Source organism: Malaclemys terrapin, chromosome 3 (genome assembly GCF_027887155.1).
Source record: "Malaclemys terrapin pileata isolate rMalTer1 chromosome 3, rMalTer1.hap1, whole genome shotgun sequence".
NCBI lineage: Eukaryota > Metazoa > Chordata > Testudines > Emydidae > Malaclemys > Malaclemys terrapin.
The window spans coordinates 104,798,837-104,812,229 of NC_071507.1; the positions used below are offsets into that span (position 1 = coordinate 104,798,837).

At 44.0% G+C, this 13,393-nt stretch overlaps 1 protein-coding gene across 2 annotated transcripts; it reads right to left on the minus strand.

Moving 5' to 3' along the window:
• Window positions 1-838: 838 nt before the first annotated feature.
• Window positions 839-13,062, minus strand: HEBP2 (heme binding protein 2). Of its 2 annotated transcripts, none has more exons than XM_054024022.1 (5): window positions 12,708-13,062; window positions 12,374-12,446; window positions 9,337-9,472; window positions 5,060-5,240; window positions 839-3,465 (listed from the first exon to the last, which is right to left on the minus strand). In XM_054024022.1, exons 2-5 carry the CDS (start codon window positions 12,443-12,445, stop codon window positions 3,267-3,269), a joined length of 588 nt encoding a protein of 195 aa, XP_053879997.1. In that variant the 5' UTR covers window position 12,446; window positions 12,708-13,062; the 3' UTR covers window positions 839-3,266. The 2 variants fall into 2 exon arrangements, with proteins under 2 accessions (XP_053879997.1, XP_053879996.1); XM_054024021.1 differs by having other exon boundaries at window positions 12,636-13,062.
• Window positions 13,063-13,393: the final 331 nt, after the last annotated feature.

Genomic DNA, 13,393 nt, shown 5'->3' on the forward strand with positions numbered 1-13,393 from the left:
CATGCGTAACATAACTGTGTAGTGAACATGCATGTCTTCTCTGGTATGCTTTGGATAACGCAAGCTTCTGCAGAGCCATCTTTTGCAGGACCGCCACTTACTTCTTTAACATAAGTTAGTGCCTCATCCCATCTATTTACAAATTTTAAAACAATCTAATTACATAAGATTATTAAAACACAACACAAAACTTTAACTAAAACCCAATTAAGATTGCTGTGTAGCAATGTACTTAACTATTCTGTCCTTTTACATAACTGAAGCACTTACAAAAGACTTGAATAGTTGAAGCATTTTATGTCTTAGTCTGCCCACATTATACTTTATAAAACTTATTTGTTTATGAAGCGCCTGTTTCATCGTCATACAACCTTAACTTTGATCCAAAATTAACAGTGTTCTTTCATAGTCAATACAGCAAATTCTTCTGAGACAAACAGGATAAGTCTCTTGGTTCCATCATTTTAAGAGCACTATTAACATTAGATCATATTGGACCTTAAAAAAGGATACCGGGTGTGGAACGTGATAGTGGCCATTCTGGGAACTGTGCCAGCTGACTTGGGGCAAGGAGCTGATTAATTGCAGTGCAGATGTTCGGGCTTGGACTGCAGCCTGCGCCCTACAACCCTCAGAGGTGGGAGGGTCCCAGACCTTGGACTGCAGCCCAAGCCCAAACACCTACCTCACTATTAAACAGCCCCAAGTCAGCTCGGAGAGTTCAAGCCCCACGAGCCTGAGTCAGTTGACATGGGCAAGCCACAGGTATCGAATTTCAGTGTAGACATACCCTTTACGTTAAGAACCTGAATTGATATATGCTGAACAAAGATGATGGTAAAGGTCGAAGTGTCAGGTAATTTATTGCTCTGAAGGAGAGTACATTTTCTAGCACTCCATTATGCAATAAGTACATTTCATTCTCACAAATTACTTAGGCACTTTGTTGATAAACATTCCAATTACTTTTTTTTCAAACAACCTTTTGGGGCCAATCTCCAGTGAAATCAATGGCAAAATTCCATTAGTTTCAGTGGGAGATCAGGGCCTTTACCAGCAAATTCCAATCTATATAGATAATATCCCACCATATAGTTCCGTTCCTCTCTAATGTAATACCCTATTGAACCAGACTTTAGAACTGTATTAGACAGCAGAAATCCTAACTACTGTAGAACCAAGATAGGAAAATAAATCCAGCAAAAGATATAGGTTTAAAAAGTACGTACTTACAAATTAGATCTAAAAGTTATACCTCAGATTAATTTTTGTCTGTGGCAATAATAATTTTAGGAACATTAAAAAGCTCAGGAAACTCAAATTTAAATTGGAAAAAAAAACTTATCGCAAACAAGAAGTGAAACAAAATAGGCTTATCTGATCTTCTCGCTGCAAAAAAATAATGCAGCTGCAGCAATCCCTTGCTATTATTTTCTGTTGTCTCCTGACCAATCCCCTTTTCTGCCATGGTCTCTTCATTGTCAGTCTAATATAGATTGTAAACTCCTCAGGACAGAACTTAAGGCTTCTAATTTGCTTGGAAAGGACCCTGTACAAGCATGGTTTTAAATAAATATATCTGTTATTTTACTGTAAGTGAAATTAACTTCTGGAACAGTGATTCGTTTTTTAAAATGTGAGAGCATGAAGATTCTGGGGTTAGAGGGAGCTTCTAGTTCCATGCAGCTACTTTTTATGTCAATTTAGAATCTCCTAAAAACAGGAGATTGCAACAATGTGCTGACTTAAGGATGGTGAATTGCCTTGCGTACTTTTGCTAATTTGGACTGATAATACAGTCAAAGGATTAAAGCTTTTAAAGTCAATGCATCAGTAGTTACCATGAAAGTATATATCAGTCCTAGTGTAAAAAGCAAAGGTAACAATTGATATTACTTGAATATACTAACACTGGATATACAAGTGCCTGGACTAGTACCATAAAACAAACAATGTATTTCAAAAGGCAAATATTGGAGGCTTTGAGGCTAAAAATAACCAAACTATTACTATCAAGGTGTGGGTATGTTGTATCACTATCTATACTCTAGCAAGTGTAAAGCTGTTACCATATGATGGCTGTTCAGTGGCCAACAAGAAATGCATAAGTGGTCTCGGCTGAACTTGCAGTGTAGAAACGTCCACGATTCACAGGTGCCAACATAATAATTCTCAATACCAGGCATCCTTGCTGGCAGACTTGGCATAGAGGCCCAGGATTAAATAGACAGGGGGATTAGTCAGGCATTGGCAGGGTAGTACAGAGTAGTTTGCCCTGCACTGGGGCGAGATGACTTGCTATCCTTGCTGCCACCAATACAGCAACTATCATAAACAACATATTAAGGTTTATAAAAATGGACTGTCAGTCCAGTGCTGGCACACGATATGCTGTCAAAGTTCAAACTCAGCTGCTCCAGGCAATAGCCTACTAGATAATACTTAGTCCTGCCTTGAGTGCAGGGGACTGGACTAGATGACCTCTCGAGGTCCCTTCCAGTCCTATGATTCTATGATAGTGCTAAAGTTCTGTTAGCACTGAAATAGTTAATATTGATATTTAAACTAACAGGAGTACTTGTGGCACCTTAGAGACTAACAAGTTTATTAGAGCATAAGCTTTCGTGGACTACAGCCCACTTCTTCGGATGCATATAGAGTGGAATAAATATTTATGCCACAAGTACTCCTGTTCTTTTTGCGGATACAGACTAACATGGCTGCTACTCTGAAACCTGATATTTAAACTGTCATCTTTGAGGTAACAGCCCATTGAGATGACTGAGGCCATTCAAACCTCAGTTGTTGTTTTTCTGCTGGTTGCAAAGACACTAAGTTCTTGTTTTCTACACAACCACTGCAGATACAGACTTTTTTTTTTTTTTTTTTAATAAAAGCTTATTGTGGAGCCCAGCTCTGTGGTGAGAGATCGGATCTGCAGTAAAGAGTGTGGCCACAGAAAACATAGGAAGAGTTCCTTGTGTTATACTGTAGCAACCTCTCTAAGTGTGTGCTAGATGGATTTTAAGGGGAGGGAAATAGGGAACATGGTGTGAAGTGGAAGGAAAACGGAAAATTTCATGGCTTTCTACTCTAACTGAAAGTGTTACCAGAATGGGGAAAACTGTAGTGTCATTCTAGAAGAGGCACATTTGAAATCTGACAGATTATAATCTGTCTAGATGTTAAAAAAAAGTACTTACAATTCCCAGGCAAAAAAAAAGTGTCTGAATAAACAACTTCTGTCTCTCAAAGCATTTTGTTTCCTATTTTTGATTGCTGGGGTTTCCATTTCTCTTGATAAGCCACACCTCATTGTGTCTATTAAGCAATTTAAAAGGGCTGTCATAGCCAGCAGTATAATAGACCTTTTCATCAAACACTTTCCCATCCCGCTTCAAACTTTCTGCTAGTGTCAGTAGTTCTTCTTGGTTCTTTGTGGCACTGGAATATCCTCCAAAGGACCTGTCAATAATAATAAACAGCACGAGAACATGAAGAAATCTTATCACTGATAAATCTAAACTTGTTCTCTATACTGCTCGTCTAAATCCAGCATGGGTCAGCAGTGATCTTTGAAACCATATAGTTCAACCCTTTCAGGGACTGTTCCCTACAGCCTGTTTTCTAGTACTTTGTCCAGTACCGTTTGTTTCAAATGATGAAGCTTCTGCAACTTCCTTTAAGATAATTTCACAGTAACAGACTTTATCAATGGGAAAATGGGGTATCTTCAGGCCTGTATGAGAGCTGTTCTGCTTGGTGCAAAACTAGTAAAATGTATGACCACATGCCTTGCTTTGCACTTGTAAAGAATGTTGTCTTGATGTCCTGAGAGTGCCACTCTGAAAAGCAAAATTCCAAGGAATGTGGTTTGAACACCCTGGATTAATGGTCAAGAACAGAGATGGATAGATGGGACACTTTCCCCAGCACTCATTTAGATTTTCTTTTTCAGCAGTTTGTAACTATGGAAAAATACTACCTGAAGCTTACATGGAAAATGAAGTTAGTTACTTTATGCTTGAAAGTTAACTTTGTCTAAGAACAACTTGTTTTGGTTTAGATTTGGCAGTGGGGAAATTCATCAATTAACATTTTGCTGTATACTTGAACATATATTCTTAACTGTTTTAAAAGTACAGTGTTTTTTCCAATCCCATGTCTTTCATGATGTTTTCATTAATATACAGTAAAATATAAATGATTTTAAAAAAATGCAAGATCATCTCCATCTAGGGATGTTCAACAAAATATTTTCAGGACATGTGACTTCTGTATACTAATTATACTTACTGGGCTCATGTGAAAAAGGTATGAGGATACAGAGATTTGGATTGAATTACAGGCTAGTACAGTGGTCCCCAAACTGTGCGGCATGTCATGGAGGAACGTTTGGGGGGGGGGCAGAGTGCAGGGGGGGGCCCTGGGCCAGTCCCCATGTGGGGGTAGGGAGGAAGCGCCTCCCAGCTCTGCTTCAGCCCTGTCCCCATTTGCAGCCTTAGCTCCAGGCTGCAGCTCCATATCTGGCCACAGATCCCACTGTGGCCCAGCATGGGGCTCTGCTCCCAGCCCCAGCCTCACTCCCAGCTGTGGTCTGCTCCCGGCCCCAGCCTTGCTCCTAGCCTTGACCCCTAGCTGCAGCTCCATTCCTGGCCCTGCTCCCGGCCTCAGACCTACCTCCAGCTGCGGCCCCAGCCTCGGCTCCCTTACTCCTGTCTGTGCCCCACTCCCAGCCCCAGCTCCCGGGGAGTGGGGGTGGACAAGGGTATGGGGGGACACGACCATGAAAAGTTTGGGGACCCCGTTGCTAGTATAAAGTAAATTACTCATTCAATAAAGCATGTGCATGCACCATGTTATTCATCAACTGACTGCCACAGGGGGGCAGCCACAGTTTAGCTGAAGAATATCACATTGAGTTGCTGTATTTTTACAAAAAGTGTCAGGACTACCTCTTTTGAGAACTAAAAACATTTTTGATCATGTATAAGCTGCCTTGTGCACACAGATTTATTATCTGTACTTTGCAGAGTTGCAATAGTTAGTTAATACATACCTGACAAACACAATCATTTCTGGTCTGTTTTCAATTAAAATATCTGACTCTGATGGCTTAGGTGGATCAGCTTGATGATCAGATGGTATATAAAAAGAGACTGTAATAGTGGACTCGCAGAATGGGCCTGCACCAGGTTCCACATGGCATGTTACTGGAGCTGTCATCTCTATCTTCATCCCTATCAGAGGCAAATAAGCAACAGTTCACTGCTCTGTCACAAATCTCAGGTCAATTAATGTAGTGTGTCAAGAAAGAGAGCACATTGGTGGCTTTATCAAAGGTTGCCTTTGATTTATATTTAATAAAAGGTAGTTTTAATTCATATGTGTTTCTTCTATTGTTGCATTGTATTTGGATTATCTTGTCTGCCTGTAACAATTCTTAAAGAAAATGCATAATGGCAAATTTCTGCTCGTATGCAGCAGATCCCTTTGTTTCGATGGTTAACATTCCACTACCACAGACCAAACCTCTTAAGCCTTGTCTACACTTGCAGCAGCATGTAGGGTACATACAGCTAACTGCCGCATTCCCACTGTGAAAGGCTCTGGCAGAGGGAAGGCAGCAGTGAAAGGCTCCTGCACCTTTCTCCACTGCCTCCCTCTGCCAGATCCTTTCCCCACTGCTGGAGCCTTTCTCTGGGGCAGGGAAAAGCTCTGGCAGTGGCGAGGCAGCAGGACCTACACTGCTAAAAACAGCCGTGTATACAGGGGAGGCACTGCTTGGGTGTGCAGAGAACCATATAGGGTACATAGACTAAGGCTTTTGGTGCGTATATACTCACCTAAGCAGTGCCTCACCGTCTACACTGCTATTTAAACCTGATTGGGGGTTGTGCAACGTCTATACATGCTGCTGTATGTCTACACTGCAGCTGGAAGCAAACCTCCGGCCCAGGCAAATACTTGAGCTACCATACTAAAAATAATTGTGTCGACGTTGTGGCTCTGGTGCAGGCTTGGGTCCCCCTAGGCTTGAGCTCAGTCCATGTGACCCCAGGAGCCACAATGTCCACACAGCTATTTTTAGCAGGCTAGTGTCAGCCTCTCTATCCAGGCTGGGAGGCTCGCACCCAGCAGCAGTGTATACATACCCATAGTCTTGGACTATTCAGTACTTGCTATCAAGAGGCTATCGTGCAGACAGCTTTTTTTAAAAAAACCTCAAAATTGAAAAAAAAATTATGCAGTACAAAACCACAATGAAGCCTAACTTTTTTTTTTTCAGACCACAATCAAGTAGTTTTAGGTTCAAAGTTTATTAACTTAAAATTAGCTCATAATTTGGTAGGAAATGCCCTGTGCACTCTGGCTGTTTTATAAAAATCAACTGCAGCTGCCCTAAAAGTGAGCACCACCAGCTATATCTGACTTTTGTATAGGTTCTGGGCTGCAGAGCAAAATAATTTGTAACTGTGTATCAAAAATAAACTATATGTCAATCACTGATGAATACCCCCAAAATAACAGTGGGGAAGAGGAACATTCAGCACATCAGTGGTTTCAAACTAATTTCCAGGTTCTAAAGTCACATAAGCAGCTCCCATAGCTTTGATGTATCAATATGCAGTGGGCTGGAAGACTTCAGCATCTGCTGAAACCAGCCTATTAGAGAGGAGGGGGTTAGCTATTTTGGTTTCAGTTATAAAGGCCTGGTTGTGGGGAGTTTCTCCAGGGGGTATACGAGTTTTGAGAAATATCATTGTGATGAGGTGCCCCTCCCCAGGGCAGAAGGGGTTGAAATGGCTAGGCAGGCCAATTAACTGCCCAGGCTGCACCTGAAGGAGACAGGGAGCAGGCCACTCATTGGAAATGGGCTCAGCTGGGCAGGAACAGGAGGGGCCTGTATAAAGCCCAAGAGCTGTGAGCAGCAAGGGGCTTGTAAGGCAGTAGTCTACTATCATTCCTGGGAGGAGAGCAGGTAAACCCAGAAAGAGGGAAACAGCAGCTACGGATGGGACTGTACAGACCTTGGCTTTTGTTATAGGGTCCCTGGGCTTGAACCCAATGTAGAGAGTAGGACAGGGTTTTCCTACCAGCCACTGTGAAGTCACTACTTGGAGATGACAGCTGGTCTGGAAGGATTTTAAATTGCCCAGAAGGGGAGGGCCTTAGTGACCTGGCTGAAGGACCAACCCATGAACAGAAAGCTGCAGCTTCAGGAGTGATAGAGGCTGCAGGATGAAAGAAACCAGGCAGAGACAGGGCCAGCACTTGGCAAGAGGTAATAACCAGGAGGAGATGCCACCAGCAGTGAGTACACTTTGTGATTATCACCTTATATTTTCAAGAAAGACACTTACCTTCCTCTACCTTGGCCCCTCTTCTAGTGGAACACTGTGGGTATTGTGAATGGCATGATAAGTGGATTTGAAAGGGCTTTTGAAGTGGAGGAGTGGGGAAGAAGATAGGGTAAATTTAGAAGCATTAATGTGCTGAATGCTTCTCTTTCCTGCTATTAGGAGAATTCAGGGTGTAAGGGTGGGGTTTTTTGTTTGTTTTATTTGTTTAAAGCCATAAGCTTGTCTCCTCTCAGCTATCCTGACTTATAAAAGGACAAACTACTATGTTGGCTTCTATGCCTTAGGACAGTGGTTCCAAAACTCTTGTATTGATGACCTCTTTTACACAACAAGCTTCTGAGTGCAACCCCCCCCTTATAAATTAAAAACACATTTTAAGCAGCTTGCTATACAAAAAAGGACAAATGATCAAGACAGAATAGAGGGAGAGTAACTGGGATTTACTACTAACACTTTTACTCAGAATTATCCAATAATGCTAACAAATATTTTTTTGAAAAAATTACAATTGTTAGTGCCTGTGATGGGGTGTCTACCCTACACAAGGCCTGAAGAGGTGAGACAGGCCAATTAACTTTATTAGGCGTCACCTGGAAGGAAGCCAGGGACTGATGATGACTAATAGCTGATGAAGCCCAGTTGGAGGAGGAGCTGGGCTAGGCTTATAAAGAGGGGAAGCTGATAGAGATAGCTAGAAGGAGGAGCTCTGCAGTCACTGTCTAAAGAAGGGTGTTGGCAAGAGATAGAGGCAGTTTAGGGAGACATTTAAACGTAGGATCCTGCCATGGACTACAGAATCTGAACAGACTGCGGGGTGGGGTGAAGTAGCTGCAGAGCGAGGGGAAGTAAACTAGGAACGAGTCCAGGGAAATAGCAACAAGGTCAGAGCATGAGTGGACTGTGGCTGCTAGGCAGAGGATCCCTGGGCCTGAACCTGGAGCAGTGGTTATGCCTGGGGGTTCTCCTGCTGGCCACTGGGAAAGTGGCACTTACTGGGCAGTGGATCAGAAGACTGAGACCGTTTGTCCAGTGCATCTTTGTTACCTTGGAAGGGAAGGAGAAGACTACAGTAACCTGGCCAGAGGGCCAAGTCCCCAAGAAGTAACCTGTTTCTACTGAGAGACACCATAGGGCGAGCAAACAAAAGGGGTATCAGACCGGGCAGAGCTAATCCCCAGACTCTACCACAAGGAGGTGCTCCGTGATAAGCAAACCTCATGAAAGGGCATAAGTTTAAAATGCTTTGTCACTTGTTTACTTTTTCAATAGCTTAAAATACAAAGATTCAGCCATCAATCAATTGGAAGCCAAGCTTATAAGAGATGGGAGCCTCTGGTAGTATTAAGGATATTTAGTATTTGATCTATTCCAGCTGCCATATTTAAATGCATTAACTTTTCCTATACCCACTACAAAGAGAGATTTAATAAAGCCCATGTAAATGGTGCTGCTTATTGCAATTTAGGAATAAGGAAGACACTTTGTGTTAGTGTTTCCTAAAGTGTACAGTATGCATCCACCTGGGTGGAGTGAGGGACTGTTTGCAAGATGGGTATGCAGAAAGACCAACTGTCCTCCGGAGTCTTATAAAAAACACACACAACCTCACTGTTATCACTTTCAAAACTAGAGTGTTTCTTAGTTAACTAATACAGAGATTAATCCGGGAGTCTGCACAGAGCCTGAAACAGTGGCTGCTAACACAGGTGCTACTTTAATTGTTCATATTAACTATTTCACTGCTCAAAGCAGACAGAAGATCTACACCATAATCATTAGCATTCCCCAAGTCAGGTGTGGAAGGAGCACAAAAGACTAGTGGAGATGTGGGAGATGTATGGATTAAGAAATGTGCCATCGCATAGTAGGGTTCCTTAGTGATGGGACTGGCTTTCTTTTCCTGAAAGAGGGCTCAGCTTTCAAAAGTTTAGAAACACTGAATTACTGAAAAGTATAGTCCAGAGCATCTTACCTTTCTCATTCTTGCCCTGAATATAGTTAAAGAGCTTCATGAAGCCAGTGCTGACAGCTGAATCATAGTCCATTGATTTAACAGAAGTGGCAACCCATTTAGCTGGTTCATACTGCCGGACTTCATAATCTGAAGCCTATAAACAACCAGAAAAAACAAAACTATCAAGAATAGCGCTTCACATGGGCATCAGAGCATAAGTGATTAGGCCTTCACAGAAACCCAACTTCACTTTTACAACATAGGCTTAGCACTGATATTTCTTTCCTTAGCTAATTAACTTTTTTAAAGGGGGAGGAGTATTAACCAGCCTGACATTGCTGGAGAAAATTATTAGGTACTAGATAGTAGGAAGAGAGCCCAATTATTGCTCCAAGCTTGGAACAGTGTTGCAGGTCAAAACATGAAATTTTTATATATTTTTTTTTAAGTCAGGAAATATATGCAAGTTTTTCTGTGTTGATTTATCCAAGTTGCACATTACAGTAATGTGCAAGAACACAAAGGGAATAAAGCAGTGATTCTCAAACTGGGGTTGCCGCTTGTGTAGGGTAAGCCCCTGGCAGGCTGGGCGGTTTAGTTTGCCTACCCTGTCCGCAGGTCTGGCCCATCGCAGCTCCCACTGGCCGCAGTTCACTGCTCTGCGACAATGGGAGCTGCTGGAAGCGGCGCAGGCCGAGGGACGTACTGGCCCCTGCCGCCTCCAGCAGCTCCCATTGGCCTGCAGTGGTGAGCTGCGATTGGCCAGACCTGCAGATGGGGCAGGTAAACAAACCAGCCCGGCCCACCAGGGGCTTTCCCTACACAAGCGGCGACCCCAGTTTGAGAAACACTGGAATCAAGCAGGGGTTCTCAAACTTTTGTACTGGTGACCCTTTTCACATAGCAAGCTTCTGTGTGAGACTTTCTCTTTTCTCTTCTTCCCCTCTCCCCCGCCCCATTAAAAACACTTTTTAAAATATATTTTACACCATAAATGCTGGAGGCAAAGCAGGGTTTAGGGTGGAGGCTGACAGCTCACGATCCCCCATGTAATAACCTCATGACCCCCAGTTTGAGAACCTCTGGAATAAAGCTTATTTACTATTATAACTAAAACCCAAGATTACCATAATTTTAATCTTCCTTTATTTTAGTTTGACAGCACTTTGTGAAGAAAAATAAAGAATAAATTCCCCTGGTGGTTTGTGTGGGGCTGTGACTCAGTCAAAGAAGAAAAATTTATTTAAAAAAAAATAGTACTGTAAAGTCACAACCTGAAACTTCTAACTTAAAGGAACACCACTATTTACTTTTTTTTTTTTTAATGTAGTCTAGTGTGCCATGTGAGTAAGTCAAAGAAACAGTATGAGGCTAATCTTTTTTTTTTGGGGGGGGGGGGGGGAAGAATTCACTTACAGATACAATTAACATATTGGATCAGAAATTCAAATTTTTTTTTTTTTTTTTTTTGTGACCCACATCTTATGATAGTACCTCTCATGGCTCACTTCCCCTCATAAATACCTGGACCACCTCTGATCTGTGACAACTGCAATGATTACTTATATTCCAAATTAACCTCTATTTGACATAATGCTTTCTGCTATTAATCAGCCAGTCCACTGTGACAGCCACAGTTTTCAGTGGACGACACATTAGTTTGACAGTCTCTGCCTTACACTATTAATGTGGTTTCAGAGTAGCAGCTGTGTTAGTCTGTATCCGCAAAAAGAACAGGAGTACTTGTGGCACCTTAGAGACTAACTTAGAGGTTCTCAGAGCTTGTACAGAAGAACAGTTAGTGCATGGCAGGTGGGGCTGTAAAACTACCTTGCACTAGCTTGCTATGTGCTAACTTTGTGCTAACTCATTGTCTGTGCGGACCCTGCTGCTGCACACCAAAAACACCCTAGTATGCTTTGATCTACACTGACCTACTCATGTTTCATAGCAATGTGCACTAGGGAACTTCTAATGCACAGCAAGAGGGTTCACATGGACACTTAGTGCATGGTATGCTACTGCAAAGTAGATTTACATGCCAGTCTGCTGTGCACTAACTGTTCATCTTCTAGACAAGTTTTCAGACGTTACAATAATGGGAAACAATACAAGTACTTAGATGCTGTATATTTTTGTTGACCAAACTGCAACACAAAATATAAACTCCCCAATTTCATCTTTTCCAACTCTAGTTAGCAAAAGGTTGTCACAGCGGGATTGCAAATCCAGAGCAAAGGAAGTGTAAACCAACTATTTTATTTGCCTTTACAAGAATTCCATAGAAGTAGATCTACTGATTTTTAGGTTTAGGAAACCTCTGTTTACACAATTTTGATTATAACCCTAAATCAACCTGTGTACTTAATGTGGCTACAGAAACCTTAAGTTCTGCATTTATGTGCATTTTATTTTAAATGTACAAGATTGTTACCTTTAGATTAGTTTTCTGTATCTTATTTGATCCTAGGGGAATAGCTAGCTCGTCCGGACACCATGGAGAGTATTGGTTTGCATGGCTCCACTTGCAGGTGGAAACAAACACCTCAGAACTATAGCATTGCATAAAAAAATTGTTATGCAAGTCACCATGTCCTAGCTACTGTAAAAACCTACTTACTGTGCTGTGGTATCTTGTACCTCTCTAGTGAGCAGGAAATAACTAAAATTCCTTTCCAAGTTGACTTCTGCATGCCCCCATTGCCCCCCACTTTCCACAATGATTCTCCCAAGCTGAAGATGAGCTATTTAGCCCATTATGATCTGCTTGTCTCCTCTTTTATATAACACAGCCCACAGAACGTCAAGTTGCTAGAACAGTTGAAGTCCTGCAGTTTGATTTTTATTGTTTTAATCAAACTTATTTCCCCTGCTCTCTGAAGCACTAGGGCTAAAGTGTTTCAACTCAAGCTCCCTGCCATGCCCCGTCATTTGCTGAGACTTAAGCCTGACATTTTTTGACCAGAAAGGAAGGCAGATAAAATGAGTGAGCAAGGAGGTGTTCTAGCCCAGGCAGCAGGGGCCCCTCTCTCCTTTTTGCTACGAGGAATTTCACCTGGCTTGGTACCGCTGTCCACTTGGGCAGCTCCAAACCGGAGGCGAGAGCTTGTTTGTTGGGCTTCAGCATCCTGGGGAAATTAAAGCAGAGCGAAGTTAGTAGGGCGTCCTCTAGCCCCTCTCCCCTGGAGCCCCACCCGCAGTGGGGCACTCAGCCCCCTGTGCACCCCAGCCACGGTGGGAGGGCTGGGGTTAGCCCAGCATCTCTTCTCTTCCCCCACCATCCCGGGGGCCGGGCCAGCACCGTCTCTCTTCCTCACCTGCCTCAGCAGCTTCCACCCAAATGCGCCGCCCTGTCCTTCCCCAGCGGGCTCCCCTAGGGAAGCACAAACCTCCGTGTGTCGGAGCCTGCCAGCTGCCTGTGGGCGGGCCAGGCGGCGAGGTTTCATAACCCCTGGAGGCTGGGCACAGCGGGAATCGGCCCCTTGCCCCAGCGTGCTGCCCCAGCCCCCTCCCCCTGCTACGGGAAGGCGGCGCAATTCGCCCGTCCGCCCACCCCTGCTGTGCAAGCGGCTAGAAGCCCCGGGACCGGCTCCGAACGGCCCTTCCCTCAGCGATGCGCACTGCGCCGCCCGGGGGCTTGCACGGGAGACACTCCCGGGGGCTCCAGCCGCTTCCTGCCCCCGCTTTTCCAGGCAGCCCTGAGCGCGGTGGCTCGGAGTTATGCAAGCTCCGGCCTGCACGGGGATAAGCCGGGGGGGGTGGATCCAAGGGCCGGGCCAAACGGAGTGGAGGTGGCGGCGCGAGCCTGCTGTGTCCCGCCCCGCGGGGCCGTGCAGCACCTGCCAGTCACTGGGCACGTTATGAAAGGGGGGGGCGCTGTAAAGGAGCCTGACTCGTACAGCAAAATCCCCCCTCGCTGCAGCAGGGCGAGAGATTAAACGGCGGCTTTACTACCATGCGCGGAAACAGGCCACCTGTTGGGGTTACCCCGAGCATTAGTAACGGGAGGATTTCCGAGCCGGGCTGACGCTTCTACAGAGTTGCGCCTGTTCCGGGGAGACTGGGCGTGTGGGGT